Source organism: Mirounga leonina, unplaced genomic scaffold (genome assembly GCF_011800145.1).
Source record: "Mirounga leonina isolate KUSES-001 unplaced genomic scaffold, KU_Mleo_1.0 Mir_114, whole genome shotgun sequence".
In the NCBI taxonomy this organism is placed as follows: domain Eukaryota; kingdom Metazoa; phylum Chordata; class Mammalia; order Carnivora; family Phocidae; genus Mirounga; species Mirounga leonina.
In genome coordinates, this window is record NW_023270265.1 from 28,136,121 (window position 1) to 28,161,938 (window position 25,818).

Consider the following 25,818-nt stretch of genomic DNA (forward strand, 5'->3'; position numbering starts at 1 on the left):
CAAACTGCTCCCCTGTGTTCTGGGCCTGGGGCAGCAAACAGGGCAGTCTGAAGGCCCAGCCCATCAGCCCCAGACCCTCAGTTACCATCCTATCCCCTTTCCTTGTCCACAGCGCTGGCGGCCCTTGGCTGATAACTGACATGCGGAGGGGAGAGACCATATTTGAGATCGATCCACACCTGCAAGTATGTCTTGAGTGAGGAGAACCTTTCTAGCACACTATGCCTAGGCCTCTTCCAAATAACACTGGCTTTCATGCTGGGAAAATGGAGGAGCTTTATTTGTGAATGAGTAGAAATATGGCATGATTTGGAATTTGTCCCCTGAATTCCACAGAGCACATAGGGAGCAGAGATTTCAGGCCAGGAAAGCTTGCCTCAGACACATGGCTTTTTTGCATTTAAAAAGGGTGGGATTAAATTGACTTTTATATTACAAATAGATGGAAATTTATAATATTGAGATTGTTTGGGATGATACTACAGTAATATCTTGGTTAGAATAATAAAAAAATGAGGATCCGTGCTTACTCTGACACTTTAAAACGTAAGAGCAGTTCTTGAGATATTGGAACTACGTCAAAGAAAACAAACTGGAAATTGTACTGATAAAAAAAAAAAAAAACTAAAAAAGGGTGTGGGGGGGGAGAATGAATTTTATTGTAGGCAAGTCATACATCAATAAACCTGACTTAAAAAAAAATAAGATCACCAGCTTTTCACTGTAGAAAATCAGTATTGCTTGCCCAGGATTCGGCCTCCCATTTCCTGCTTCTCAAAAGAACATAGACTTTCCTTCAGAGCCACCTCCCTACCACCAGCATCCTGTAACACACAGGACGGGTGATACTGACCCACAGCCCAGCTGCAGTGGGAGTCGTGATTGGTCTAGTGATCGCACGCCCCTTTTAGATACATCTCTGGCTTGGGCAGCCAGACTCCGAGCTCCTCCCCTGCGTAGGCTGGCATTCCTGGGCATATAAAGGAAGTTGGTATATGTGCAGGCCTGCAGTTGCCCACTTACTGTGGCCCAGCTGTGCAGTGACATCTTTGGTTTCTTAAAAGAAACACGCTTTGTGTGCCAGTTAATTTTGAAAACCACCTAGAGCATAACTTCCTTCCTAATGGGCTGCTCATGAAAGAGAGCAGTGGACAGCTAGGAATGTTCCTGGCATGTAGGCACTTCCTTCTCCTTCCCCTGACCAATTGTAGGCCATTGCCATCTCTGAAGCTCTCATGTCTCTCAAAATCTGGCAGGTGGTGGGCAGCTGCCGGGAGCTGCGTGTCCTCTAGGAGGGACGCGAGGTGGGAGGGGAGACGTAGCAGGGAGACATACAGCCAGCAGTCCCTGTGGTCCCTCTACTATAGACCTGTGAGATCTTGGGCAGAAGTCCTACTCATTCACACATGATGCTCCTCTATTTTCCTAGTGCCTTTAACACTGAAGTTTTCAAATTGTTGCCAGGATCCTCTGTTATCTCTCCTTTAACATTGGTTTCCCTATAGCTTCTGCTTAAGCAAAAACCAGGAACCATGAAGGCTATGTTTCCCTATGTCCTTGTTCTGCAGCCACACTGGGATCCAGCATGGGGCACTGTGGGCTGCCATTTAGCCTCGGTCATAAGTGCCAAGTACTAAGAAAGAACTTGGTCATTTGAACTAGTAGGGTAAGCAGCCCGTCCTTCTCTGCATGCCAAGAACAGTTCTCCATCCTAGTCTTCGGGCTCTGCTGAGACCAGCCAGCAGGACCCAGAACACCCAGTGGTCTTTAAAAGCAAGTGGTGGGAGGAAGGGGCTGGCTCAGTTGGTGGAGCATTCAACTCTTGATCTTGGGTCATAAGTTTAGGTGCCATGTTGGGAGTTTACTTAAAAATTAAAAATTAAAATATAAAAAAAAAGCAAGCAGGTGGCCCTGTGCACCAAGTGGGAACTCTTCTGTGCTCATCTGTAGCTGTCTGGGGCCTGCTTGCAGGCGGTTCATTTTAGAGCCGGCTCCTATTCCTTTGCTCCAGGCTCTGCTGCTAGCCAGCTCTGTGCCTAAAGAAGTCCCTTAACTTCTCTGGGGCCTCTTTCATTTTTACTTATAAAGTGAGTGGGCTGAACTAGTTGAGTCAAGAGGCATCCTCAGCTGCTTGCTTAGGTGAGGGGCCTCAGGGCAGCCAATGGAAAGGGTAGAGCTCAGACTCCACCCTGAGCAAAGCAGGGCCCACACACTCCCGCTTGGAACACAGAACTGCTCCTGTCGTCAACCTCTCCCTGTCTGTGCTCAGAATCCCCAGCTTTGGGGCGCCTGGCTGGCTCAGTAGAGCATGTGACTCTTGATCTTGGAGTTTTAAGTTAGAGCCCCACATTGGGTGTAGAGATTATTTAAAAATAAAATCTTTAAAAAAAAAAAGAATCCCAGCTTTGCCCGGGCTGATTGTAGCACTGGAAAGGAGGAAAGTATGACTTTTGGAAAGGAGGCTTAGGGCAGGGCCATCTGCTGACTGGTCTCAAGAAATAAGGAGCTTCTTTCGTGTTTCCACAGATAGGCTTCCTGGCCGAGCAGCAGGCCCGTGTGGTGCCTGTGCAGCCCCCGGGAGAGGGTCAGGCAGACAGGGAGGTGCAGATTCTTACTGAGGTGCTTTCACTCACGAGCATTATTTGGCCCACATGGCTGTTTATAAGCAACGTTGCTAGAGCCTTCCAGATGACCTTTAATCCAACGCCCAGCATCACAGAACTATGTTTTACCAGAAATCCCAGGGATGTTTGGGTACAACTCTTCCTTGAGGCCATTTGGAGAGAGTTGGGACTCCACAGTGCCAAGGCCTACACAAAGCAGGGCCTCTGATGGGGTCTGCAGATGGCCACTGCCCTCCAGGCCCCCATCTCAGTCTAAGAAATGGAAAAGAAACTCCATCTAGAGTTCTTTGCCAAACAAGTTAGTGATCCAGCTGGGGGAAGTTCTGCCCTTCTGCTCTCTGGTGGCGCTTTTCTGGGTGACCACACCCTCTGCTGTTGGAAGAGGGAACTGCAGGTGTGAAGTCACCCGGTCCCGGCTTCTCCCGCCTGTGGCCTGCTTGCACCCTGTCCTCTGTAGCAGTAACTGGGGGGGTTCCTCCTGAATGGCCAGGGAGGAGAGGAAGGACTGTGCCTTTCCTCAAGGCAGTGGTTCCTGGCTCTGCCACATCCGCTCCACGGGCCTGCATGGGGTGGCCAGAGTTAGGGCTCTGAAACAGGTGTGCAGGTGGTTTTACTGGAAGGTCCAGATAGAGGATGAGCTTTTCTTGGGATTTTCACGTTTCCTGGCTTCCCCTGATCCCTGATATCCCCCAGAGGAGTCCGTTGGCTGGCAGAGACCATCATGTGTTAGCAACCAGGGCAGAACAAGATCAGACATCCTACTCTTCCAGCACCCATTCCGTGCTCAGCACCTACAAGAATTCAGTAAATACCGGAAAGGGGGTGGTGACCGTGGGCCACTGGTTCGCTGAGAGAACTCTGGCTCTTTGGTTCTTTCCAAGCAGGAGAGAGTTGACAAAGGCATAGAGACGGATGGCTCCAACCTGAGTGGTGTCAGTGCCAAGTGTGCCTGGGATGACCTGAGCCGGCCCCCTGAGGACGATGAGGACAGCCGGAGCATCTGTATCAGCACGCAGCCACGGCGGCTGTCCGGCAAAGGTAGCTGCTGCCACCCAGCCCTCCCCTCCCCTGTGCCCAGGCCCGGTTTTCAGGCTCTCTAAGATGGGGCTCCAGACCCAGCAGCCCATTCAATAGTTCCTTTCCTGGCAGGACTGAAACAGCAAGAGAAGTCTTCCAGTGGGGTGGCATGAAGGGAGTTTTATTGGCCTATTTCTCTTTTGTGTTTCCTGTGTGTATTTCGGATGCACCGCCAGCGGTGACCATTGTGTTTTAGATTTGCCCCCTTGCAATCTGAGGTCATGGAGGTGAGTGGAAGCCACAGAACAGTTACAGGAAAAGGCCATAGTCCACCCAAGTGCAAAAGAACAAGCATCGGCCACCCACAGAATTGAAACAGGGCCCAGCTCTGGCCTGAAAGCCATGCCAGACCCGAGAATCACTCTGGCCTCAGACCCTCCCAGGCCAGAGTGTGAGGCCAGCTCACAAACTTCCCTGCCTCCCTGTCCTGCAGATACAGCATGAGGGGCCATGTGCGGGGCACCCTGTACCCACTGCCTTCTGCGCGGGGCCTTGGGGAAGAAGGATATGGCTCTCCTGCTGGAAGCTCACCAAGGTGGTCTTGGTTGTAGAAACAGCTGTGGTTCTTAGCAAAGGGCATCCCTACCTGACTCCAAAGGGGAAGCAGCCATTTACCTATATGTATGTTGGCAGCTTGTTTTTCTACTTTCTTTGTCTAGTTCCTCCACCTTTTCTTATTGTTTGAAGAATAAGATACCTATAGTCCTGAATAAAATGCCTGCACATGTGATAGCACTTATGGGAACTATTCTCTTTCCGTAAAGGACAACTTAAGCTCCTAGTGCAAATATCTGACCCCCTTTTGCCTTCCTGCTTGTTCTGATGGTGTGCTAATAAGCCCATGGGAGGTTCCGAGAGAAAGCATACAGTCATTCGGTTGCTTTTGACGAAAGAGGTAATTTAAGGAAGGATTCATAGTCTTGTCCAAAATGTCAGCCATTATTGGCTAATTTTTAAAAATTATAAAAGTAACTCATACCATTGTAACAAGTCAGATAGTTAGAAAAGTTAGTATTATCTCCTCTGTAGTCCACTCTAAGCCCAGCCTTTGAGCAGCCAGCATTAATTTGCTTTTTTGGATGTGTCTGCTGTTTGTATCGGTAAATCGTAGACCAAAATCTCTATAGCAGACCAGAATAGTGAGCTTCACCTCAAAGATCAGCAAAGCACCTTGCAAAGAAATAGTCTCACCAAGAGATTCCTCTCTTACCCTCCTGGCTCTTGGCAGACCCATGGACAGGCAGGGTTCCCTGGGACCAACGTGGGGAGATGACCTCATCATCCCACCGGCCCACCCGAGGAGAAGGGTGGGGCAGGGTACCATCTGACCACCCAGAGCCCAGAAACCACGTAAGAATTCATTCGTGGCAAAGCACTTGCAGCCCTTACTGGCGTCCGTTGCAGTGGGCAGAATCCCCGGGTGGGCTTGGGCAGTGGCAAAGACCTTGTTAGTCACCGTCTGGGGCTACGTTAAGGGTAAATCTGGGGCCTGTGGCACAGGAAGGGGAAGGACAGTGAAGATCCCTATCTTGGACGGTGCCCTTCTGAAGTCCAGAGGCCACCCCCTTGTCTTTTACAAGAATGGCACTCTTCGGACCAGAAATTTCTGAGAGCACGGTTGCCTCATCTGCCCTGTGTCCTCACACTGCTCTCACTCAGCTCTCAAGGCTGATGTCTCGAGTGGGCTCACGGCTTCCCTAGGACCTTTTCTTAGCATGTCTGCAGAGCCTGGCTCAAGCGCAGGGTTGAGGGATATTGGGAGCCCAAAGGGCCATCAGGCAACTTAGTGGTGTTGTTGCAGACACGGAGCAGATCCGGGAGACCCTGAGGAGAGGACTTGAGATCAACAACAAACCTGTCCTTCCGCCAATCAACCCTCAGCGGCAGAACGGCTTCACCCACGACCGGGCCCCGTAAGTTCCTTGTCCGCAGAGGGAATTCGTATTCCAGGGCTGGTACAAGGGGGGCAGTTTGGTCCTGAAATGTCTGTGCCTGGGGCTTGCATGAGAGAGAACATGACCGTAGCCATTGCTGGATGGGCCCAGGGTCTCTGGGGCACACAGATCTGTGGGTCATAGGAAAGGGCCTCAGAGGGGACCCAGAGGACTAGGAATATAAACATCAGTAAATATTTACATGGGCTGTGTGAACAGACAGGAGGCCAAGTTGGGGCAAAATCCCAGCCTTGAGGGAGCCCATTGTGCTAAGCACGACTCCCCTCCTTATCTCGGCCTCAGCCAGAGTTGCCCTTCCTTCCTTCCTGGAGCCTGGTCTCCGGCTGATAGCTACAGCCCCAGGGGCCTCCCTGTCTGGCCAGCCCCATAGTGGATGCCTGCTGCGGAGGCCCTTTTTCCTGCCTCCCTTCCATGGGGCCTAGAGGAGGGAAGGGAAGTCCTTTACAGGCCTCTGCTGCCCATCTAGCGGCCCATATAGCCCTTTGGGAGAGACTATGGCTACCCCCCCAGAGGTCAGATCCTCTTCCTGCTGACCTCTCTTCCTCTGATAGGGGATGAATGGCAGGCAGGGCTGGAGCTGGGCACCCCCCCGGCCCTTTGAATCAGGGAAGCTGTAGGGCATAGCTGCTGGCAGGGGGTGCCTGGGAGCTAGCAGCCCAGAGCAGAACTCTTGCTTGCCAGGGAGGAAGTTGCTGTGCCCTGGGCTCAAAAGGAAGCACAGCACTCCTAAAGACCAGGGTGATCGGTCCTTCTTCTGAGAAGTCTTTATTATATACTTGCTGTGTGGCAAGCTCAGAGCCCAGGGGGCCATCTAGGATATAGGCTCTTCCTTAGGATATAGGAGGTGCATGAACTGAAATTGGTGTGAGTCTGGCTGTGGATGCTTTTTGTTGGAAATAGCCACTTCTTTGAATTCTAGCTCCAGCTGCTCATCCATGATCTCCAGAAGTGGTAGTGATCTAATATTCTACAGAAAAGACAGGTTGGCATGATCTGGAATAGTTAGGGAGGGCTTCTTGGAGGAGGAAGAACATGAGACAGACCTTGAAGTTGCCCTAGAATTTTCAAGCAGGAGAAGGAGCTGACAGGGATGGAACAGGGGAGGCTTGGCTAGCAAAAGTCAAGGCTGCAACCCAGGAGCAGATTGTGGGGAGGGAGAGTTACTCTGGATGCCCAAGATGGCTCACCTGGAATCTGCCATCCAGAAGCCACGCAAGTTGAGCTTTTTGGCAGGAGCCTGGAGAAGCCTCCACTGCCACCTCCAGGCAGCTTTCAACTCTAGCCAGTGAGTTTCTCCAGCCATCTGCTTCGAAGTAGCTGGCATGAGGCACCATGATCTTCCCCTGGCAGCAGCAGATGGCCAGGCTGAGGCGTAGGGCGTCTGGAAGCTCTCCACCTAGGAGCCCATGTCCCGGGGCCATGCTCCTTCCCATGCCCTGAGCTTGGCTTCACCCTCTAGGCCCCGTTGGCTCTGGCTGGGAGGTACTTGAAGGCTTAAAGCCTCAAGCATATTGCCTATAACTTGTAGACAGTCTCAGTTTAGATGGCCCTGTCTCCTCTGGAAGGTTCAGGTTTCTGGGCAGAAGGGCAGGGGCTCCTGCAGAGACACACCCCGCTTGCGGCTCTTGTATATGTAGAGCAGGCTTGAGATCTCACTCACTGCTGCCCTTCCAGACACCGCGGGGGGCACAAGGCTCAGGGTTCCTGGATGCATACATACAGCCCAGACTCAGCCCACCCCTGACCGCGCAGAGGGGCACTGGATCTGGTCCAAGGGCTATCTGTAGACACAAGGTAAGAGCTGCAGCCTCCACCTTTGGCCTGAGTTGACTGAGCTACAAATAGATGGGCGGAAATAGATCAGGGGTGCCAGCCCTTTGGGGTCATCTCCCCTCCCTGCAAGCTCAAGTGACCAGTCAGGTCTCCCCATTGGTGGAATCTGCAGTCCGGAGGGAATCAGAATGTCTCTTCTGAGGTTCTCAGTCCTAGTTACCAATTTGTTAGCCATTGGTTGAGAAATGGTTCCTGCTGCTTTGCCAAGATCCTTTTCCAACGCACCCCTCAAGTGTCTTAAGGCTCTGGCTCGCTGTTATCTCACGATCGATGATGATGGACTCAGTTTAGATCAGCAAGCACGACTGTAATATCTATGCTGCCCACTCTGGGACCTGACCCCATTTCAGATAAACCACACGGATTGTGACTGAGAAAGCCAACCCAAGATGTGCTGGCACCGGTGTTTGCTCCTCTCCCTGTGGGAGCAACCAGCACAGGCCTTATTGTGTGTGCATGTCTGATTTTCCTTTAGTCAGGCTTTCTAGGCTGGGCCGTGCTGGTTCCACATGGGTCTGGGAATGGTCTGAGGAAGCTACGACGGTTCAGAAGGGCTGATGGAGCCTGGGCATTTGCAGCTGGGCTCTGACCTACTTGTGGGGGGGCGGGGCGGGGGGCAGGCAAGCACTTGCTCTTTTCATTCCCCGTTAGCAGCTAACACTTACATAGTGACGACTGTGTGCCAAGTAGTGTTCCAAGTGCTTTCCACCACATGACCTTCATTCATTCTCATAGTCACTCTGTGAAGTAGATAATCTTACCATCCCCTTTTATAGACGAGGAGACTGAGGTACAGAGAGGCCAGTCAGTAACTTGTCTAAGGTTAGAAAAGGATGGTACTTAGGGCAGTCTTCCTCAGTGTGACCTTCCTTACCCCATTCTCAGGGACCCTATGAGGGACACAAGGCTGTGTCTCTCAGGTGGTAGTGACCCTCATTGGTGGACCTCATCTGTCTAGTTGGAGTAGGAATAGGGACCTGTCACGTGACACTGAAGACAAGGCTAAGCCCCCTGTTAGAAGCTTACTGTGCATATTTAACTCTAGGGAGAACAGTGGTCAGCTTTGGTGCTTCCAAATCCCAGAGATAACAAGCTGTATCGTAATTGGCTCGTTTATACCAGAATTACTTTCTGACACAAAGCCTTGTTTTCTTTATGTTCAGAAACAAAAACCAACCCTATCTCTGTCCCCTCTACCACCTCAGGGCTAGGGGATTTCTTTCTTTCTTTCTTGAGGCCTTACTTCCTGCTTCCCAGAAAGGCAGGCCCCTCTGGGTAACCTGCTCCTCTCCCACTTGCCCTCGCCAGCCCTCCTCCCACCGCCTTCCCAGAAGGAGAGTCCTTGGCCTGTTTTGGGGCTTCTTTCAGGGTTTCACAACCCTTGCATTCCAGCTGTGAAATTTGTATCTGGCTTTTCCCAAGATGATCAGTTGAGAAAAGCCTCCTTCGGCTTGCTGGCGCCTCCCTTCCCACTGCCTGCCCGGGTGAGTTGGGGAAGCATGGGAAGCCACTCCTTGCTGCCACTGAGGAGAGCCTGGCTTAAGGACTGTGCCTGCCAACACTTGTAGGGACCCAAGGGGGGAAAAAGGCACCAGGCAATCTTCTCTGTCTGAGGTTGCCTGGACTGTTCTACGGAGTTTGGATTTTGCTCCCCAGCCTCTCCGTGGGGACTCAGAGGATGTGTGTGGTCAGGTGCATCAGGTGGGGAGCTTTGCATTTCCATAACCTTTTGCTCCAATGCTGGGAACCTGCGGCAGTGTTCCAGAACCTCCTCCTCCCTCCACCAGGGTCTCACTGCCTGAGGTCAGAGGACCTTTACGAAGAAGCTCTCCGGGTCACATACCCTCCGGGAGAGGGGCAGTGCATGTGTGTGTGTGTGTGTGTGCATGCGGATGTGTTGGCGGGGGAAGGTCCCTGACTGTGAGAAAAGCACTTTGTAGTTGAGGCACCTTTAAAAAGCAAACTAACCATCATTTCTGAGCCAAGTTTCTCAGTCTTCTGGAATCATGCCAGCAGCTTTTAAGGCTTTTTTTTTTTTTTTTTTTTTTTTTGGTGCCTTTTTGCCTTAATTTCCTGAAGAATTAAGGTTTTGTAGTATGAATTCTCTGGTTGTGACTTTCTCCACTGCACAGCGCCCCCCAGCCCCCCAGCACACACACATGCTTGCACATGTATTTCTCTCCACTTTTAGGAGTGTCTCTGCTCCCATCTGTTTGTCGGATGGGGTGACCTTGCTGCCTCTGCTCCCATCTTGAGTAGCTTATAACCTGGCCAGGGAGTCATCCTTTAGAGAAACTTTGTTTTGTTTTACTCACCCTATGAGGCCCATGACGATTAATTAGAAGAAGAAAATACCTAGTCTGCGCCCAGTGAACTGGGTGAAGGAAGGAGAGTTTCCATCTAGGAAAACAGCTGGGCCCCTGGCACTCACAGCTCACGCACAGGGCAGTCTTGGCTGACCCTGTTCAAAGTGTCTAGGGTATCTGCAGCGGCCGGCCAGGAGCCTGCGTCTGTCCTGCTGGCCTCCTTCACCACTCCCACGCTGGGGGAAATACGGTTGTTTTCACTGGAGAGAAGACCCAGAAAGAAACAGCCCTGCCCTCAGGGCTGATAGGAGGAAGGGCCCAGGCCTCTGTGATTCACGTGTGTCCTGCTGAGTGCCTGCCTTTGTGTGCCTTTCTCAGAGGCACCCGCTTGAGGGGGCAGAACGAGGGGCTCCACAGCAAACTTGGCACAGACAGATTTCTGTTGGAACACCTTTCTCTGCTCCACTTCCCCCGAGAGATGGAGCCATGGCCCCTGTTTCCACGGTAGTCTTTTTTATATGGTTTTTTTTTTTTTTTTTTTTTATTCATGAGAGTCAGAGAGAGAGAGAGGCAGAGGCAGAGGGAGAAGCAGACTCCCCGCCGAGCAGGGAGCCCGATGCGGGACTCAATCCCAGGACCCCGGGATCATGACCCGAGCTGAAGGCAGACGCTTAACCATCTGAGCCACCCAGGCGCCCAGTTTTCACTGTAGTCTTGGAGTTCGTGGCCCGCATGTTGAATCCTCAGTCCACAGCGCATCCCCCTTCTTCAAAGTTGCACAATCAGGAGTATTTTTATCACCCATCTTTGATCCTCAGTGTCACCCAACACTTGAGCAGTGAGTCACTTCTCCAGGGAAGGGAAAAGGAAGGCTCAAAGGTGAGAGCTGGAGAGAGGAAATGACTCAATGTCTCAGAAAACAGAAAGCCAAGCGTTCTGGTGAGAGTGGGCTCACTCAGGAAAGCCAGCATCCTCATCTCCCACCCAAGTCAGAGGGCTGGGCAGAGGTCCCTGGTGCCCAGAGTTAACTCCTCTGGTTGATTAAGGCATCCTCTAATCATTATGCCAGTTTCGCTCCCTCTCTCTTCTTTAGCCACACCCAGCCCCACTGTTCCGTCATCACATCCCATCCTTGGGGTACTCACAACGAAAATACCATACTTTATCGTTTGGTTACAGCCTTGTGTTTAGGAGTAGTTGTGGAGGTGAGCTGGTGCCTTTACCCCCACCCCACACCGGTACCCTGTCCCAATCCTGTCCTGAAGGGGGACCTTCAAGTGGTTCTTTCTCTGGAAAGTTCAGAGCTTTCGCCAGCATTCTGAAAGCAAAAGGAATAATCTCCCAGCCTAGAGGCGGAAGCCAGAGGTTGGGCTGGCTCAGCAGGCCAAACCCACATCACTGTTGAATAGTTGCCAACCCTGATGCCCTGGTTCCCGCTCCCGGACATCCCCAAGGAGAAGGCCCAAAGTTGCATGGCCAGTGCAGATGTCACCCCTGTCACAGGACTGGGATTGTGGCTTAAAGGAGGCTTGGTGGTTCAGCTCCTCTCCTTTCCACACCTGCTGCCATTGATAGAACCTGACCAAGAAAAACCCTTAGGCTAAAATGGAAAAATTAAGGCTTTTCAATCTGAAGAGACCTGGGTGGAGAGGAAACATGGATATGGTTCTCTCAGTCTGTAAAATGTGGGTAGAGCAAACAGGGGCATGTACTCTAAACTCTACAGTACTAGAAAATCAGGAATCTATCTTGACACTGGAAGGAGAGAGGGTTTTAGGATATGTAAAAAGTCATCTTATGCAGCGGGAAGTGTAAATATAGAATGTGCTATACAGACAGGTGGTAAAGAAGAAATAAATGGAAAGATTCAGATCAATTTCTGAATTACCGAGGTGTGCATCTCAGCCAACGCGTAAACCACCCCTCGCTGTTCCCACTTTGGGAAGAATCCTGGGCTAGACAGGGTCCCGTGGCTGAGCAGGCAGTTTTATTGGGCGTTGCCACGTGCCGGGCCCTGTGTTGTGAGCTGCTGTTGTCCCCATTTTACAAATTAGAACACAGAGATGGGCGCCTGGGTGGCTCAGTTGGTTAAGCGACTGCCTTCGGCTCGGGTCATGATCCCGGAGTCCTGGGATCGAGTCCCACATCGGGCTCCCGGCTCGGCGGGGAGCCTGCTTCTCCCTCTGACCCTATCCCCTCTCATGCTGTTTCTCTCTCTCTCTCTCTCAAATAAATAAATAAATAAAATCTTTAAAAAAAAAAAAAACAACAACAAATTAGAACACAGAGGCTTACATAGATGATACAACTTACCTCGGGTCAGTAAGCTGGGAATAAGTGTCAGAGCCAAGATGTGAACCTCAGATTATTTGATCCAGACCTCTCCACTGCTGGGTACTGCCCAGGAAAGAGGAGACATGTGGAGGGGCTTCCTGCCAATTCATAGGGAAAAATAACTGGAGAGTAGGCCCTGGAAGTTTACACACCACTGTACAGAGGAAAGCTGGTGTTTTCGGTTGCTGAGAAACCCAGGAGGGTGGCAGGTCAGTGGGCACCGTTTGGCTGAGAAAACATGCCCCAAATACAGTGAAATCTCTTGGAGGATATACTCCACCAGAATGAGTGAGGAAGACATGCGGGGGCCAGGAAATGGGGTCCAGCATGGGAAAGAGGCCAGGGGAATCACCAGGGTGACAGTGAGCAGCAAGAACAGAAGGCAGCCAATTCGGAAGGACCTCCGGAGGAAGGGCTTGGAAAAAGACAAAATTGATAAATACTTGATATATTTGAGTATCTTGGGGAAATCTATAGACCACTGGTGGTTAGTTTAGGATTGAATTAGTGATAAACACATAGAAAACCAAGACTGTTATTAAATCCAAGGAAAATAGAAAACTGCCAGAAAAGTATACTTTTCTAAAAGTATACATGATAGTATAGTACATGCCTCAGTTGTAAATAGCATTGGTTTCATATAATAATGTAGACACTTAATGCTGATCCAAACAAACTCAGGATACAGTTCTCCTGGGAAGTGGGAGGGTGGGAGGGTGGGACGGAATAGAGCTAAGAGCTCGTATTCCTTTGTGGGAAGTCAGTAGGTGAAGCCAGAGAGGGGAAAACCAGCAAGTCGAAGTGAAGCATATTAGAAGTCTGGAGGGGCGCCTGGGTGGCTCAGTCGGTTAAGCAGCTGCCTTCAGCTCAAGTCATGATCCCAGGGTCCTGGGATTGGCCCCTGCATCGGAGCCTGCTTCTCCCTCTCCCTCTGCCTGCCACTCCCCCTGCTTGTGCTCTTTCTCTCTCTCTCTCTCTGACAAATAAATAAATAAAATCTTAAAAAAAAAAAAAAAAGTCTGGAGAAAATACCAAAAGAGTCCACTAACAGAGATGAGAGTGGTTGTCTCTGAAGAGGGGGGTGGGAAGAATGGTCCCGATAGGACCCTGTGACTCTTTAAACTTTAAAAAGAACCATAAATAAAAGTCCAAGAAGTGATATTGTAGGAGCTGTTAGAGCTCACCCTGCCCAGTGAAAGGAAAGGATAACCCGCTCCGACTGAAAATCACAGAATTGGCACCGAGGCCGCCTTGGTCGTGCAGAGACGCTTCCGCTGCCCCGGCCGCGGGCGAGGAGCTGAAGATTAGCAGCTGTAACTGCCTGACAGGCCTCCCGAGAACATCTGTCTTGGTGTAAAGGGAACGACGAGGGCCACTCATCCAGCCACAGAGGTGGACGGAGTGGAAGTGGCAGGCCGCTGGAAGAAAGCACCTGAGCAGAGCAAGATCAGGAAGGAAAACTCTGTGCCCTGTCGTCCCCAGATGGAGGGTCCCCGCAGCCTTTTAGGGGGTTTTGTTGGGTGTTAAGGGAAAAGGCAGTTCTGTGGCTAAGGTTGGAAGATGCCGGCTCACATAGAATGAAATTGGCTGGTTTGCCCTCTGCAGTCCTCCTCGGTCTTCAAAATGCCAACATTTTAGGTTTCTCATCCGAGAGACACAGTGTGTTGCATCCAGCCCTTGCCCCATCTGCTTTTCTAGAAGCTTCCCTTAAATTAAAATTCCATCAAATACCCTTTGGGAAGTCCTGCCTTGACTTATAGGAAGCAGTTTTTTTTTTTTAAGAGTTCAGGGAAAAAATAGATGTGTCTTCATAGCCTTGAAACCCCAAAAGGAAAGCCCACTCAAAGGGTTGGGAAGTTCTTAAGGAGAAACGCTGTGGTTGTTTTAGTTGGTGTCAGGAAGACCTGGGGATTTCGTCTCAGCCCTTTGTTTGTTCATTGTGTAACCTTGGGCTAGTTATTTAAGTCTCTGAGTTTCAGTTTCTTCATCTGTAAAATGGGGAAATAAATACCTCTTGGTAGAGTTGCCATGAAAATGAAAGGAAGCAAAGTATTGAAAGGGTTTAGCAGAAGAGCTGGCACCAGAGTCTACACTCAGTAAAAGGCACCTCTTAGTATCATTATTGTGACCAGTCCCCTGGAAACTGAAACGAGGTGTAAATAACTCCAGGGACCAGTATAGGTATGTAGACAATCTTTTACATAACTCAGATTTCTTGAAGAATTTGAACAAAATCTGGAAGGAAAAGTGTGTTATATCAGCACAGACTATTAAGGAACAGGATCAAGAAAAGCTGAAACTCAAGAAGAACTGAGTCTTGCAAAAAAATGCTATGACCAGCAAAAAAGACTTTATTTTTTATACTTCTGTTTGGAACAACAAGAAGAAAACATGGGCCCCATTGTTTGGACAGAGTGACTTTGCTCAGTGACAGAGAGAAAGCAAGATTTACCCAAGTTCTGTTATGCTTCCATCTCAAAAAGGGTGGTTATCAGAGTAGGAAGAGTCATACAGGCATTGATGAGAAGACAGAAGCTATGACTTCATGGATCAGGTCGCCTGGTCCACATGTATTGTGCCCCAGAACACCCAGAGAATTGGCAAATGAGATTTATGAAGCTGGTGTCCATAATCTTTGAGGGACTAATTACAAGACAGGTGTTGGCAGACTGAAAGCACTCAAAAGTTTCAAAATGCAAAAACCATCTTGCACTGTCCAAACTAGTGAGCATGGTGTCAACTCTCAGGGAAAATTCTGGACTAGATTATTCAGCAGGCAGGCTGTGAACACTGTTTTAAGAGGAACAGTGAGCCCTGAGAGTCAGCATGGATTCACGAAGAATCAGGCCTGCCAGACCATTCTCATCTATTTTTAGAAATAGTTACCAGGTCACCTAACTGGCTTCGTTGGGGGAGCATGAGACTCTTGATCTCGGGGTCGTGAGTTTGAGGCCCACATTGGGTGTAGAGATTACTTAAATGAATAAATAAAAACTTTTTTAAAAATTTACCTTAAAAAAAAAATAGTTATCTATTTCAACCTGGTAGACAAAGGAAGTGCTATAGATCTTCTCTAGGGTTTAGCAAGACATTTTCAGAATGTCTTCTGACATCATTGTTGGCAAGACAGAGACATGTCCACAGAGCATCCAGGAAGGTGAAGGGCTTGGTGATGGGATGTTTGGGTTGATTTATAACTGGTTGGATGAGCATACCCAAAGAGTAATGATGTCAGTCTGTCAGCCTGTCTGCCTGGCCCTACCCTGTTCACTGTTTAATCAAAGCCTGGGATGAGAACATTGATGGTAAGCTTAACAGTTTTGTCAGGGATATGAAGTCAGGGGGGGAATGCCAGTATGATGGATGCCTGCGCCAGGTTTCAGAAATACCTGGACTGCCTCAAACAGTAGCCAGATAATGCAGAGCTGGGCTCTCAGCTCCAGTGAATCCCCAGTACATACAAGATGGGGGGGAAGAGGTCCAAGTGCAGGCCATGGGAGAGAACCTGAGGGACATGTTGTTGACAGAGAGTGTGCTGTTAGAATTGGTAGTATGACGGGGTTACAAAGAATAGAAAATTTGATGACAGTTTTAATAGAAATAAGGTTTCCCAAATAAGAAAGCTCATAGTCCCTCTTTGAGCTGCACTTATTAGACCACATGCTATATTTATTTCCACACACAACACTTCACTTCTGGACCTGACACTCTGGCTTTCACCAGCGTTTCACAAACGCAAACGGGAGTGACTTGGATGGCTGGAAGATTTCAGAACCATGTCCTAGGAATATATTTGAAAGTTGGGGCCACGGATACTGGAAAAGAGAAACTGATGATGGTCTGTGAGAGCAGTCTCAGGGATTTGAAAGGCTGTCATGGGAGGAGGGATTAAACCACTCTGGGCAGCTTGAGGTTCGGCAGACGAGAATTGCAAGAAGACCATTGTGCTCTGTAGAGGGAAGACGGGCCCCGCCAGAACCTCCCTCAGCAGAACAAAAGCCTCAGGGGTTTTTGTTGGCCTGTAGTCGTGCCTTCCCAGAGGCCCAGTGGTTGACCAGGGCCCGTAGTATCTGTGCAGGGAGTCAGGAGCCCTTCAGGCCCCATCTCAGAAGTCCTGTCTCCCAAGCTCAGGGCAAGGACCTTTGCTCAGAAGTGGGGACTGATTTGGCCAGAGGCAATCGGTAAAGGCAAATAATTCCCTATTAAGCTATCAACATTCTTGCAAGAGCAGATCGACTTCTAGAGGCAGCCACCTAACATCCTGTTAATGCATTCCAGATATATTTTGAGCACCTACTACATCCCCAGGCACCGTTAGATGCTTCACGTGGGTCATCTGGTTTAATCCTTATAACAGTAGGGTATTATTATCTATTCCCATCAAGAAGATACTGATGCTTAGAGAGAGGGTAAGTCATTTGCCTGAGTTCATGCGAGAGTCAAACCCAGAACCTGCGTGTTAGCCGTTCTGCCGCCTGGAGCAATAGCTCATCCTTCCTTCCCCGGCCCGTATCCCTGGCAGTCCCCAGTGGGTGTAGGTCCTGCTTCCCTGGGAGCCCTTCTCCCTTCCAGCCCCCTGAAGCTCTGCCTTCTCCTCCACTGGGAACTCGGGGAGAAAACAGCCCAGCTGAAAAATTAGGCCACGCTGGCGAGCACAGTACTTATTTTTTTATGACTAAGATTAAGCTGACAACCATGCAAAACATTGCAAACCTGTGTCGGCTGCAGATTTAATACCTCGCCCAGCCCACACAAATAATTCATGCTTCTGCATCGATGTCCAGAAAAAACAAATCAGCAGAAAGCTGGGCTCGTGCGTGCGTGTGTGTGTGCCCGCGCGCGAGCGTGTGTGTGTGTGTGTGTGTGTGTGTGTGTGTGTGTGTGTGGCAGCCTTGTTTCCACTGAAGCAGCATGCCGGAAATACCCAAGCTCCAGGATTGCAGATCTAGCATTTTGCAATTTTTTTTTCTCTTGAAAGATTAAAGTACGTTTTCAAATGATTGAAGGTTGGTGGGAGGTGTAAATGTGGGCACTTGTCACATTAATTCTTCAGATGATTAAGTTCTTTTCCATTTCTTTAAAGCTGTTTGCAGTTGGGTTTGATGTCCTCGTTCTGGGTGAGTGTGTTGTAGCAGTTACCAAGGTGACTTTAGCTGACTTTCAACAATTTATTTTTCCCTCCAGCGTGAGATGTCTCTAGCCCTGTGTGCTGTTGATTCTTCTCTCCCAGCCCCCCACCCTCACCCCAGTTGCTATTCATCAGCATTTTTGCTGATGCCCGAGATGCAGCCATCCTCTTGCGGGCCCCGCGGGCTCCGCGGCCCCACCCCACAGCCTGGCTGCAGGCCCCTTCGGGCACGTGGTGGCGGGTCCCTGTGCGGGCTGTTGTCAGAGATGGCACGGGGAGGTGACTGGCTCTTCCCCTTAGACTCACTCTGACCTCAGGCTTGCCACCTCACCTCTCTGAGCCTCCCTTTCCTCACCTGGGAGAGAAGGATTAACCCTAGAATATACATGGGGTGCTCACTGTGAGGACTCAGCCGGTGAGTCTACCGACCCCGTGCTCTGGAGCAGAGAAGGGCTGCTCTCAGCATCCTGAGTTTTGCTCCTGTCTGGGCCCTGAGGGCACCCACCGAGAGCTGCTGGTCAGTGTTGCCCTCCTCAGAAGGGAGGCCTAGCAGCCGGAGTGTAAGGGACAGAGGTCTAGTCAGAGGTCCCCGGCTCCCACGCTGGCCTGCCACAGACCAGCTCTGTGGCCTTGGACCCGTCACGGGCTCCCCTTGGTAAAGGGAAGAAGTAGATTAAACCACCTCAGAGTTTCCTTCCAGTCTTGAACTTCCGTGACCCTCTCGGCCATAGCATTTGTCTCCTTTGCAGGTCTTGTGAAAGGGTCTGTCAAAGGAGAAGCTGGGGCAAAGGGCGGTTTCAGAATTCGCTTTGGGAAACCAGAGGAAGACACCACTTTGTGAAAGAGCTGTTACATCTGGGGTAGAACCACACAGCTGGTAGGAATGGTCCCCATTACCTCGGCCTCGGTGGGGCCCTGGGCTGTCCGATGCCACCCTCCATCCTTTCGCCTGCTGACCCCACACCCGCCCTCTGGGGAGGTTCTCTGCCTGTAGGGGTGCCTCATTGGTCACAGGCCCCAGCACTCAGCCCCGCAGCATGGGAGGAGGTTGGGCCTGCCCCTCCCTGGCTGTCTGACTGTGAGCCCTGACATCCTGGATGGCTCCTGCCTCTTGAATGATAAATAACTAGAGCTTCTCGCCCAGTATTTTGATGGACACTTGGGGAATTGTTCTGAGATTCACAGCCCAAACCAGGATCCGGCCTTTTGAATAGGATCAGTGGGTAACCTTCATTTCCGGCTGAGGCAGATTTGAGAGGCTGTCAGTGGGGGCAGCTGAATTTGAAAGAGCATATCTTAGATTGCAAAGGGACCCCATGGCCTAGCTGTGGGATGAGCTGTTGGTGGGAAGCAGGATAGGAGGGAGCGTGAGGCAGCAGTGACAGCTCACTGTGGCCAAGGCCACAGTCAGGAGGAATCTGGAACAGGGCTCCTGGGGCCTCAAAACCCAGCAGGATGGTGGCCTGGTTCTGCTGCCAGCCAGGCCCACTAGTCTGACTCCTGAGAGTCTGGTTTCCGCCCCCTCGCCGAGGATTGTATCATTTCCTGGTCAGATGAAGGATATGTATGTCACGGCAGCTCCTGGCTGTTAGCGGGAGCGTGCATGCTCAGAGCCTGCAGAAAGTTCCAGCCTTTTCAGCTGGAAGGAAGCTCTTGGACCCACACCTCCTGGGACTCTAGCACTCCAGCTCTGGGGACTTGGGACCTGAGGCTCCAGGGCAGGGGAAGAAGGGCTCCCAGATGCTCTTGCTGCTATGTAGGGAAGACCAAGCCACTGTGACATAAACTTTTATATGGTGTGTTGGCCAAAGATGAGGCTTTAGAACCCGATCTAACTGCGATCAAATCCCAGCTCCATACTCCCCAACAGGGTGACGTGGGCAAGTTACTTAACCTCTCTGATCCCCAATTCCTTATCCATAAGAGGGCCGTAACAGTACCTGGAGTAGTACCTACTGCATGGGGATGTGGAGAGGAGTCGTCCGTGAGAAGTGCTTTGCCCAGCAGCTGGCGTTTGGCGAGCACACGGTGCATGGTGGCTACTCTTGTCACTGTCGTCAGTCACCGTCATTGTCGTTATTCAGGAGGCCAGCCTGACAGACTCCTGTCTTGCTCCTCCCCGTGGTGTTTACCTTGTGCTGAACCTCCTCCTGTGCTTGCCTTGCAGGAGCCGCAAAGACAGCCTGGAAAGCGACAGCTCCACGGCCGTCATTCCCCACGAGCTGGTCCGCACACGACAGCTGGAGAGTGTGCATCTGAAATTCAACCAGGAGTCAGGGGCTCTCATTCCCCTCTGCCTAAGGTGAGCCCCACGGCACACGGCTTGTCCTCAGGGAGCCACCAGGCCTATGCTTGCCTTCTCCCCCACACCTGGGCGGAGTCGGGGCCCCGGGAGAGAGGAGAGCCCGTCAGGCAGTGCCCTCTTGGGCCTGGGGCAGGGGGCCTGTGGACTCTGAGCCAGCCTGTAGCCCCCACTGGGCTGAAGGACACTCCTTTGTCCAGAGAGGTGTCCTTCAGCCCCGCTTCCTTAGGAAGGTTCAGCCGCCTGGCAAACTCAGACGCCCCTGCCATCCCACAAGCCCGGAGTCAGTCGCGCTGGGTAGCAGGGCAGAGGCTCTGGGGGGTTGGACTCTATTTTCTTCCGCTTGTTGCTCTTCCCATGCAAAACACTCAGTTCTCCAAACCCAGTGGCCAACACAACAGACTCCTTGAGGGACCAAGAAGCCCAGCTGTGTCCTTTCCGCTGCTGTCCACAGTGCCAGAAACCCAGCCCTGTGGCCAGAATTCAGCGCTCTGCTTGGGGATGCTGCCCTGGGCTGAATCTGCTCAGCTGGCTTCTTGCAGAGCCCTTGGGGTTTCCACCCTCACTTTTATAGCAGGGAGGTGACCAGAATAACTCTCAACTCAGACAACAGTGACAAGGAAGAAGGGGGTTGCCCTGGTTTGGTCCCTCCCCACTGTCCCCAGAGCCTGAGAAAGGAGTTTGGATGCTAACCAGCCTTGGCCAGCCACCCTGGGCAGCAGGGCAAAGATAGCAAGTGGTCAGAATGAACAGGGGCTGGCAAGGCCCCCCCCCACCAGGACCCCAGCCATTTCCTCCCCAACTCCCTCTCTGGCTCAAGCTCAGGACCTTTAGACTGGTGAAGGGTTAATCTGAGGCAGCCTGGGAAAGGAAAGGGCAGGCTGGGCTTCCTTTGCTGACTGGCATCTCTGCCTCACTGGTTGTCCCTGCCTGCCCTTCCCCCAGGTGTATTTCCAGACTGGGGATTAACAGTAACTTCTTTTGGCTCCCTCAGAGTGACCCCATTTGGTGTCAGCCTTTATTATTATTGTTGTTGTTGATTTGTCTGTTTGGAGGTATGCTTGTGGCTTTGGGGCTAGCCGTTTTAATCCTGTGGGAGAGCCCATGAGCAGGTGGAAGACTCTCCCGTGGACACAGGGGTTGTGCTGTGAAGGCACTATGCCATCCTCCCAGGGGCTTGGCAAATTTGTTTAGGTACTACTTCACCTCTGCCCTTGAAACAGAAGGGACATGACCCTGCTCTTAGTTCTGGGCATGACCTTGGGCACATCGCTAACTGCCCTCTCTGGCCTCAGTTTCCTCACCAGGACACAAAGGAGGTGTCCTCCACTCCCCCCTGCAGGCCCTTTGAATGCTGATCTAATGTCTCTGGTAGCTTTGAGCACTTTGGAGCAGTGACAGTTGAGAACTTGGGAGAGGCTTCTCTCGGAAGGGGCTGAAATGAACATGTTTGGTTACAGTCCCCTGTTGGTGGGCAGGTGGGCAGGCAGGAGGGCATTTGCCAGGCACCCTGTCCCTTGGCCAGGCCTGATGCTCACGGTCTCTGTGTTCCCACCCCCAGGGGCAGGCTCCTGCATGGACGGCACTTTACATATAAAAGTATCACGGGTGACATGGCCATCACATTCGTTTCCACGGGAGTGGAAGGCGCCTTTGCCACTGAGGAGCACCCTTACGCAGCCCATGGACCCTGGTTACAAGTGAGAAGGCTCATTTTCTTGTCCCTACCTTCTTTCCGTGGGCTCTTCCCCCACCCGCCTCCTCCCTCTCCTCCCTTGGCAGCTCTTGGTGGCTCCCTTCCAGAGGGGCTGGTTATGGGAAGCCATGTGGAGTGTGGGTGCTGTTGCCTATCCCATCAACTCTAGGAGCACTTCCCAGCCTCTCTCCCCATCACCTGAGACACCAGGGATAACTCTCTAGGCCCTGGCCACTGGTTTGCCATGGAAATCCAGATTTGAGAGATGTGAGACTTTCTGCACCCTGGGTAAACCAAAGGCCAGGAAACCGAGGGTGCAACAGGGTAGGAGGAAGGATGGAAGCCACTCAAGCGGCTCTGTGGAAATCCCACCAGAATTCCTAGAAAATGGACATGTGGGCCTGGCCTGGGGCTGGGATGGGCAGGCTTCAGCAGACAGCCTCCCCACTCCCTTCATCTAATCGTTCTCCGATTCCTCCTAATGGAAACCCAGCTTTTCTGCACAGAAACCTGCTGGCTTGTCCAGAACACTTTGTCCTTCCTTTGCTCTTCTGGCTGGAGCACAGCTTCACAGCCACTGCCAAGTGGGGTGCTCGGGCCTGAGAGCCACAGGCCTCCTTCCAGCCCCCACCCTGTCCCAGGTCTCCAACGGGTACTTGGCCGGTCCGGCGCTCTCCCAGATGTATTAGGGGAACGACATCCCTTTTTCTTTGTTTGTTGGAGGTGTGAGAGGAAGAACACTGTACCTTACCTCTCTCAGGAGTATCAAGAAAGGGGATCTGACCCTAATCCAGAAATTGACTGTGCCTTGTTTGTGGTATGTAGAGGGGTAGTTATAGTAGAGGGGAAGGGAATTATGCTGGTTTTGTGGGTTTAAGCCAGTCTGGGGGGTCTGTGAAGCATACTTACTGGTAATGTGGGCATGTATGTGTGTGTGTGTGTGAGAGAGAGAGAGAGAGAGAGCTTGCAGCTGAATTTCTCCTCCTTCAGGCCTCTCCCCCCACCCCCGCCCCGCCAAATACTAACCCTTAATTAAAAGAAACAGCAAACAAAGGACACCAACCACACTCCTCAGACGAGTGAGGTAGAAATGGAAGCTAGTGCTTTAGGAATATTGTGTTCCATAAATTATCTTGCCTTTTTCCACTGTTGTTATTACATTGTTTCATAACAAAATTACTTTGAACCATCAAGTTATAAATACGTTTTAAAAGTCCCACTTGGTAACATTAGATTTCTGTCCATGTGGTGTTGGTAGTTACTGTAATGTTTGAAACTAGCCCCACACAAGTGGAAAGAGCCTCCCCACCAGCCCCAGCTATGTCCCAGGAAGGCTAGGCTGCCTCTGTGTAGAGGAGGGCTGCCTGTTACCTGGGCAGAGCTGGCAAGGAAGGGGGAGGTGGGCACCCAGTGGGAGAACCCAGCATTCCCTGAGAGTCAAGAGTTCCCAGGTCATCATTCCCAGTAGGTGACTGTGCTCACAGGTCTCAGAAGTGTCCTCAGATAGCATTTATGTGTATTGAAGGTTCAAGCACATGTTCTTGGGAAAGTAGGGACCAGGGTCTCCCCAAACTCAAGAAGAAATCCCCGCCCCCCCCCCCCCCCCCCCGCCGTTACATCTTATATCTTCACCTCTGAACCTATCCTTGGAGTCTTGCCATCCTTGGAACACCTTCCTACCCTGAGGAGGGGGTGGTCACCATCTCTATTCTCAGCAGCCCAGGAGCCCTGGCCCCCAGAGAACTCAGCAGATGTCATGTTGCCCCTTCGTGCCCCCAGAGTTCTGAATCCAACCCCAGTCCCAGAGCCCCTTATCCCAGGCCCACTCCCGTCACCCTTGGGCAGCCCCTCAGGCTGCTGAAGCACTGGGCAGGGCCCCTCCCTTGCGCTGTTGCCCGGGAACCCGAGCGGTGGGAACCAGCCGCTGGCCTCGGCATGTTTCAATAAAGTTGCTATGCTGGGAGCTGCTTAATCAAAGGCCTGTGTTATGGGCTCATTAGTGTGGTCCACCACGGGCCAGCTCACAGGGGAGCTCCCAGGAAGGCTGGCTGGGGCCCCGCTCCCCCAAGCATGCACCCTCACTCACAGAGGGGTTTCTCAGGCCCTTTCCAAGGAGCCCTGGGAAACCCTCCTCAGCCATGGAGCCAACACCCACAGCAGCCCTCCTCCCTTGCCCCCAAAGCAGTCAGCGTTTTCTGCTTCTGACTGCCAGCCCATCTTCCCCTTTAGGGTCTTGCCACTGTGGTCACAGGCAGCTCCCTAGCTTGTGGGAACCTGGGCTTGTAATTACTTATGGGCCTCTAGGGCTCCCTCTGGGGCTGCTTGTCTCCCAGGAGTCTACAGGACCTCTTGGAGGCCTGGGGTTAGGCTCATCACCAAGGAGGGGCCATTCCACTGGACCAACAAGGGCCCCAGGCCCCTCTGGAGGCAGTCCCCCAACATGGAGGGGACTGACCTCCCCCTACCCCCGCAGGAATCTCTTGCTCAAATTCCCAGGATCAAGGGTATCTCCTTGGGCCCTGTGTACCACACCTGTTGGGGACAGAGGAGTAGGAAGGAGCTGAATAGAGCAGGCCCAAGAATGTGAAGAGCTTGACTTCTGTTTTCTTGGCTGCTACTTGAATGCTCCCTGTTGATCCCAGCTGAATGGGGAGGGGCTGGGATGACTTTCTTACATCAGCCTCACCAGCTTTGGAAGCCCTCGATCCCAGCCTTGGCACCTTGTTCTGGCTACCAGCCCAGGCCTGTTATCTCTTGGGGAAAAGGCACGGCAAAGACACCCCGCATGAGAGAAGAGTGACAAAGGAGAAGGTGAGGGAATCTGGGACCTCACTGGAGTGTGTGGAGTGGCCCCCCACACACCCACCTTCTCCTGGTCCTGCCCTCCCCTCCCCCCATCTTTCCAGCCCCAGAGAAATCCAGGCCCCAGCACACAGAAAGGCAGGGCCATCTGCAGCTCCAGGGTAAGCTCAGCGGACCCTCCCTGCCTCCTGGAGGAGCTGGGGAGGCAGGGATCCTGCTCCAATTCTATAGGCTTCGCAGTCTCCGGAGGTCAACACCTTGATTCCATCTGCCCTACCATCTGCTGTTTCCGTCCTCGTCCTCATGGAGATTGTAAAGCCTGTCAGCCAACTCCAGAGCTTTGCAGGAGGGTCTTCAGATCCTGGGGGAGGCCTGCCAGCCATCCTCTCTTGCACACCTTCCCCCAGCATTCCATATCCCAGTAGCTTTAACAAGCCTCTCTCCCTTGAGTCTGTCAACACCGGGCTGTTAGTCTTCTGAGCAGGATCCCAGCCCAGAGCTGAGTCATTAGCCCAGCCCAGAGCTGAGTTGTTCATCGGTTCATCCGTCCCCAGCCAGGGTTGACCTGAAGTGGGAGAAGTCGGCCCTAGAGGTCACGTGGGGGTCACATCACCAAATATGAGAACATTTTTTTAAGCCCTGCAATGCTTTCTCAGCTGTGTGGTGTCTGACAGCTCGCCCAGGTGGCGCGCCACCCCCCCCTTCCCAGCCATTCCCCACCCAGCCCTGATGGGAGGCTTCGGGCTTGGGAGAAGATGCCCAGCTGCCGTTCCGAGTGGGCTCACCACTCCAGGCCAAGTTTGGGAATCACTGCTGGGCTCTCATCCTAGCCCAGTGGCTGACTCACCACTGTCCTCTGGACAAGTCCCCGCCTTCTCCTGTCCCCATCCACCCATTTGGATGTTGTGTGGAAGACACCTGGCAGTCCCGGGCCCAGGCCCTGAGCAGTCCCTCTGCAGTGCCTCTACGGCTTCTCCTTCCGCTGGGGGGCTGGCCACAACTGTTCTCCCCGGAGACCTTCGCTTGGGCTGTCACGGGGCCTCACTGTCCGGGGGTGCACCCAGTTAGGGTTTAAATCCCCCCACTGTGCCTGGGGAGAAGACCATGATGGCCCGCTGTGCCCTCACCAGCCAGCAACCAGAGCAGCAGGAGTTTGAGCCTGCTCCTGGCCACCAAAGCCAACTTCTCACCACCCACTGAGAACAGGAAATGAGTGTATGCCCCGCACACCTCTGCCCCCAAGCCTGGGGGGTCTCCAAGCTGTTTTCTGGCTTTCGGCTGGCCTGTTGGAGTCGGGGGGACACAGACCGGACTGCATCCTAGTCCTGCCCCCTCCTTGGCCATCGTGGGCGCCAGAGCAGTCCCTTGGCAGGCCCCACCCTATAAACAACACATTTCCGCCTCTGAAAGAAGGAAAGAGAAGGAAAAAGAAAGCCAGACTTGTTGGGAAGCAAGAACAACGTGTCAACATGAAGGGCAAACAGGGCCCCGGACAAAGTGTGGACTGTCATATCGAGGGGGAGGAGGGGGCATTGTCAGCGCCGTTTGCAGACTCAGAATTAGCACCCACCACAGACATTGGAGTCAGGTCCGCAGCAGGCTCCTGCCCTCAGCACAGCAGAACCTGCCCAGGGCAGGCATCCCGAAAGATCACTTTTCGGGTTCCTTCCAGAACCTGCTGGGGCCTGGGGAATTGGGAGATTGTTGACAACCCCCCCCCTCCAATCACCCACCAACCAGGTTGTCCCTAAGGCACCTGGT

The 25,818-nt window shown here is 52.2% G+C and overlaps 1 protein-coding gene across 6 annotated transcripts in view; it reads left to right on the plus strand.

Moving 5' to 3' along the window:
- Positions 1-25,818, plus strand: part of SUFU (SUFU negative regulator of hedgehog signaling) — a 113,714-nt gene that overhangs the window by 79,998 nt on the left and 7,898 nt on the right. For 3 of the 6 annotated variants that reach the window (XM_035028063.1, XM_035028087.1, XM_035028105.1), the window contains 5 exons: positions 113-185; positions 3,506-3,662; positions 5,503-5,614; positions 19,425-19,559; positions 21,121-21,259. In XM_035028063.1, the coding sequence (XP_034883954.1) occupies positions 113-185; positions 3,506-3,662; positions 5,503-5,614; positions 19,425-19,559; positions 21,121-21,259 (616 nt within the window). The remainder of the gene's footprint in view (positions 1-112; positions 186-3,505; positions 3,663-5,502; positions 5,615-19,424; positions 19,560-21,120; positions 21,260-25,818) is intronic. The other 3 variants (XM_035028071.1, XM_035028080.1, XM_035028097.1) reach the window with 1 other exon arrangement.